This window comes from Phaethon lepturus, unplaced genomic scaffold (genome assembly GCF_000687285.1).
Source record: "Phaethon lepturus isolate BGI_N335 unplaced genomic scaffold, ASM68728v1 scaffold28410, whole genome shotgun sequence".
NCBI lineage: Eukaryota > Metazoa > Chordata > Aves > Phaethontiformes > Phaethontidae > Phaethon > Phaethon lepturus.
In genome coordinates, this window is record NW_010510235.1 from 37,436 (window position 1) to 43,435 (window position 6,000).

A 6,000-nucleotide genomic window follows, 5' to 3' on the forward strand; every position below is an offset into this window, starting at 1 on the left:
AGTATGGATAAGTCTATTAATTAGAAATACAGAAGTGGTTGCATAGACTGCAGTAATTTGGAAGTATACCAAGGAGACCAGTGGTGAAGTTTAGTGGACCTTTGTTTTCCATGTTTTTAACCACCCACCCTACGTTCCTGTTCTTCTTCTGATCAGTTTCTTGTCTCTAAATAGACATATTCTTGCATTAGCATGTAGGATTAAATTAATTGCATTTAACAAGTGGAACCCACTTTGCATGCGGCAAAACTTGTTGAACGCTTATTTCTCCAGACTTTTATAAAACAAGGGAAAAACAGATTAAAACAAGGGAAAAACAGATTTTTCTGTTCCTTCCCAAATGTATTGCTTTTGTTAAATAAAATTCTAATCTATGACACCTTTTTTACAAAAATCCTAGGAATGTTTTTGTTCAGATTAAAAATTCTTGGTCCACTCAGCCAGTGGAGCTATGCTAATACACAGCAGCTGGGAATTTCCTACCCTGTTATCTGTGTGTGGCAATGGATTCACTGGGTATAGGACATCTCTTGTATGCATTCTAAATAACCTAGCAGACTCCCTGACTTTTAACATATGGTTGTCTTACATAAATTAGAGCTCTGCTTTTCCAAAATAAGTATATTTTTTGTACATTGTGCAAACACTTGCTGAGCAATACAAAGCACTATTTGTCTCTTGATATCAAATAAGGTATGGGAACATGGTGCTGCAGACTAATCTAATGTACTTTACATCCAAGTAGTGTAAAATATTTCATAATAACTTTTTCTATGGGGAGATAAGGTAAGACATGTGCCGGTGCAGTAATTTACCCAGAATCTTGTCATTGCCCATATGTTACCAATATTACTTAGGAATCTGTGCAGTTTGTTTCTTTTTTTCATATTTTAAATTATATAGGGTACGCTTCCAAATAGAGCAAGGCTGTGATCTCAGGATGCTGCTTTGAAGCAGTTTTCTCCCTGTTTCATTATAACATTTTACCATTATTCCACCCTGAATGCAAAATCACGGGAATCTTGAAAGTATATCACTTTAAACATGCACTAAAATGAAAACCAAGCTTTTGTCCTTGATTTCTGCTGATCTCCAGATTATTGTCAAGGATATATAATTGAATTATAACCTTGATTTTCATACAGGTCAATGGCATCCATGTTAGTGACTCACATAGATCATAAAAGTATAGTTCCAAGGTGTGTGGGTATAGGTGGGCTGAACAGCTTGGGCTGGTTTATAAAACGAGGGCCTCAGGCCATCCACAGTTACCCATTCTTCTTTGTTCCAGCTGCTATTCTGCTCTACCAGCCATCACCGGGGCAACATGGCATTTGCAGGCAAATACGAATTCGAAGGCGATGAGAACTATGACGACTTTGTGAAGAAGATTGGTAAGCATGTCTTGGGGTATAAGTCTTAAATTAGTTAAAAATACTTCTTTTTAAAATTTTTTTTTTTACTGAAATGTGCTGAGATCAACAGGGGCTAAGACAGGTAGGAGTGCTCTGCACTTCAGCAGGGAGATTCCATTTCCATTCTTACAAGATGACCTGTCAGCCACAGGAAATAGTCCTGTTCTACAGAAGTAGCATTCCTTTTCAGTGGCAGCAGAATGAAGCGCCAAGATGTTTGCAGTATCATGATCGTGAAGGTCACTTTTTCTGTCTTTGGTATTCATCAGTCAGAGTACAAATTCAAGTATGAAAATGCTTGCTTACACAGGAACAGGTTTCTGTGAATGCTTTCAGAAGACTCTGCAAACCTGTTTCAGAGACTACCCTGTAAAAGCTCTTAGGGACACTATGATCTGTGCACATAAGTTCAATGCTTGTGTTCAGTTATTTAAAAAGTAATAGCAAATAGCTATGTGCAGCTATATTGCAAAGGCCCGAGTTCATGGGCATTAAATTCCACACATCTGCATATGTGTATTAAGTAGAACAGACTATTTTTATCTATACATTTATTCTGGGTATTGCTTCTTAGGGAAAAGAATGCAAGACCAAACCTATTATTTTAGCAAATGCATTGATGTACCTATATCTTCCTTTATACCAGTAATTTAAACTCAGAGCTTTGATACTGCTGTAAAAATGAAAAAAAACCAACAAATCAGATGCTCAGACATCAATTTCTGAGAATAAACATAACATTAACGTACTTCAGTTCAAATACAGCTGGTAGGCTGTTAAGATTTGATAAACTGTATGTTTCTATTGATTAAGGTCTCCCCAGTGACAAGATTGAAATGGGAAGAAATTGCAAAATAGTCACTGAGGTGGTGCAGAATGGAAATGACTTCACCTGGACACAGCATTTCCCAGGAGGCCGCACCACAACCAACACATTCACAATCAGCAAGGAAGCAGAGATGGAGACAATGGGTGGTAAAAAGTTCAAGGTAAATTAATTTAGCTCTTAAGTTCTACACTGTCCCAGGGTTTTTTTTCATTTAGGGTGAAAAATCAAATCTGTCTTAGGGCCATCTTTCTTAAATTTTTTTTCATGTCAAAGTAGAAACACCTAATTTTTCCCCCATTTCTTGATGCCCCTAGTACAATATCTAAATTGGATTTTAAAGAGAGATAGAGCTTCAGAACTGTACGTACGAATAAAAAAATGAGCGTAGAGTGTCAAGCACCTACTGGTGTTGCAGCTCAAGCAAACATAATGCTCATTAAAACGCTAAAGATCTGGTTGGCAGCTGTGTCTTGTCCAGCACACTGAGAGGAGTGCTATGGTCCCTAGCTCTGCCCATGCCTGTCAGCAGTGCTCACCTTTTGAAGTCATTTGTGCCTGAGCCTTAACAAAGACTGTGTAAAGTGAAGGGGAGAAAAAAAAAAATCTATCTCTATCCCTCCTGCCTGTTGGAAGTACACAGCAACTTGCAACTTAAGCAGCCTGTAGTGAGACTGATTACACAATATTGATCTGCTTCTGTCATGGACAAAAATCTGGATACAAAACCTGCTGTAAAATGGTTGCTTTACTTACCTTATTCATGTCTCATCTATTTAAAGATGAGCTAACCTCTGCCATTTGTAAGGTGTCCAGACCCCTACAATAGATTACTGGATAAATGCTTTATACATACTGAAGAGACAGGAAAACCAGCAATTACATCAGGCAGCTGTGACAAACCGAGAATAGCAGTAGCATTGCATGATATCCAAAATGTTTGTTTAGTCATACCTTTCTCATTAAGAGAGGAAAAAACCTATGGCTTTGTGAAACCTAACAGATAGGCCACAATTCTACTTGGTCAATTTATTGGAAACTTAACAATTTTGAAATATTACAAATTCCATTCTCTTCTTTTTGGCCCTGGCCACTTCAGCAGTCCAAAGTCTATTAAGTAAGAAGCCGAAGATGGAGGCAGAGTAAATGACTCTCAGCAGAGAAACCACTGCCTCTTAGTATAGTGTCACTAAACAATACACAAACTAGTAAGATTGTTTCCTCGTATCTGGTAAAAAACATCCACTCGTCTCTTCATTTTGCAAATTTTTTTCTCCGCTAAGTATGACTGGCTCATCTGTCTTTATTACTAAAAGCAAGACTGACTTGTTGTACAGACAAGACTGATTTTGTGATGGAACTACATTGTTTTGGAGGTCAGATGAGCCGCTGTAGTATTTGTGGTCTTCATAGTAGCATCCCAGCATACTTCTTCCATACCAGAAGCAGTTCTTACAGCAATTGGCACATATTATAGTACAAAGGTGTGACTGCAGACTGTGCAGTCATGTTCTCTTATACTTAAATAAGCAAGATGAATTCTAGTGTAGTTAGAGGTATGAAACTCAGGATCTAGGGTAAAGATTCACATCACTTGTCCACGGTGACTTTTATGCTGCTTGCAGGCACATTTTTAGTATCTGAGAATGCTACTTCAAAATTAACTCATACAATCATGCCTGTTACTTCACTGTCAAAAGCAGAGAACCACATGAAACACTGAGGACTGAATGAGAAGCACAGTCTATAGTCAGATCATTTTTAGAGCTATGAATGAATATTGTGTAGATACGGAACTTGCATGTATTGTTAGATGAACATTTTTCTATTTAAACTGTGAATATTTAAGAACTAAAGCACAAGGATTTTAGTCTTCATGAAGCTGCACATGTGATACACTGTAAACATCTGTACACCTAATTGTGTATCTGATAATATAAATGCCACTAACCCCTAGGAACATTAAACCTTTCTCTGTTACAGGCAACTGTTAAAATGGAAGACGGGAAAATAGTAGCTGATTTTCCCAACTACCGTCATACTGCAGAAATGTGTGGAGGAAAGCTAGTAGAGGTGAGTTCTCAAGATCGAGGTTAGTTTCTAAAAAAACCACAATAACCCTCAAAAGAAACAGACTCAAAATTTTGAGTTTAGAAAATATCTTTAGATAAAGTAAAACTATTAAAAACTTTCTCCATCACTTGAGAGAATCTGCTACAATTTTGTGCAAGTTTAATAAAAAAATTAAATGAACAAACTTTTCCTCATTTTTTTTTTATAAACTTGAAATGTAGATCTTGCATCTTAGGCACACACACACATTTTTATAGCTGTATGACTGCTATGTTCAGTATGAAATATTCCCAAGCTGCCATGTCTGACTGTATTTGCTGCACCTATGCCACAAGAACAGGAAATATATATAAAACTTTTCACCTACTACTTGCATGTTTCCATGAAAGTTATCAACTTTGTCTCATTCTTAGAAAACTATCTAGCTGCAACTCCTCTCAGAATTCCTGTAGAACCCTGTTTCCTTAGTCTTTGCATAGGAAAAAAAAAACCCAAAACACAGAAGAGGTTGGATTTCAAGTAGTATCCTATTTTATCACTGAAATGGCAACATAGCTTTGGAAGATTACTGAAACTACAATACTTTTTACAAGTTTTACTGTAACGAATTGTCAAACATCATGATTTCTGATTCTCCAAAATTTTCCTGAATTGACTTATGTCTGTGCCAGTTGCACATGTTGGAGTGTCTTCAACAGAGACTAGCCAGAAGACAGTTACTCTGTGAATCAAGAAATGACACTTAACCCTCTGTGAAAGTAATAGTGTCAATCACCTACTGCTTTTGGAGAACAATTATCTCACTTGTCTAAAACCCTGAGAACTTGAAGTTGGTGAAGCCACATCCAATACAAGATACACTCCTAAACCCCTATTTAGAAGTTGTGCTTTTTGTGAAAGAGTATTTTTGCACTGTGTAATTTCAGACTTGACAAGGGCATTCAGCTTATTTTCTAGATATGACTTCTACCAAAGGGTAAATGTTTTTTTCAGTAAAGGACAGGTTCTGTGAGCCAGTCAGGTCTTTTCGTCTGTGACACTGAAGCTCTAATTACACTGTTCAACCAAATTTTTGGTTTGTTCTTTATTCCAGATTTCTACTGCTTCTGGTGTAGTCTACAAAAGGACCAGCAAAAGGATTGCTTAAAGCAATAAAGCCAGTGTCTTCCAGTGCACTGAAAAAAACAAATACTACAAATAAATGAGTACTGATTGTCTTTCCCTCTTTCTTTGTATTACAACATGAAGAACTGTTTTTCAGAGTAATGTTATCCCCAACATTAATGCCTACCCCATTCCTAGAGATGACATACTCAGAAAATCAGAATGCAAAAATCAGAATATGCAAAGCATTTAATGATGCTGTCCAGTCTAAGTATTTCAGGATGATACATACTTACAACTATTACAAACTATTCAAATGTTGTCTACCACCTACTTTATAGAAGCTCTATTCAGCTTCTATCTAGAGAATAGGGCAATACTCTGCTCAAAGCGTACATCAAAATCCAAGACCTAACTAAAGTCTTTTGCCCTATTGCTGGTTAAAGGGCAGAAGTTTAGGAGGTTGAAAAACAAGAGAGTTTTATCACTCATTAAAAGATATACTTTCATACTGCTATCATGGTTTTCTCAGTCTCATCAGTATCTCCTCTTGACTCAAATTCTTTCAAGACATTTAAGGTT

General features: G+C 36.8%; 1 protein-coding gene across 2 annotated transcripts in view; it reads left to right on the plus strand.

Annotated features, from left to right (window-relative positions):
- Positions 1–5,487, plus strand: part of FABP6 (fatty acid binding protein 6, ileal) — a 41,237-nt gene extending 35,750 nt beyond the window's left edge. The window contains exons 2-5 of one of the 2 annotated variants that reach the window (XM_010296338.1): positions 1,292–1,394; positions 2,229–2,404; positions 4,225–4,314; positions 5,408–5,487. In XM_010296338.1, coding sequence (XP_010294640.1) covers positions 1,328–1,394; positions 2,229–2,404; positions 4,225–4,314; positions 5,408–5,461 — 387 coding nt within the window. In that variant the 5' untranslated portion in view covers positions 1,292–1,327 and the 3' untranslated portion in view covers positions 5,462–5,487. Of the gene's footprint in view, positions 1–1,278; positions 1,395–2,228; positions 2,405–4,224; positions 4,315–5,407 lie in introns of those variants that run through there. The other variant, XM_010296330.1, reaches the window with a different exon arrangement.
- Positions 5,488–6,000: the final 513 nt, after the last annotated feature.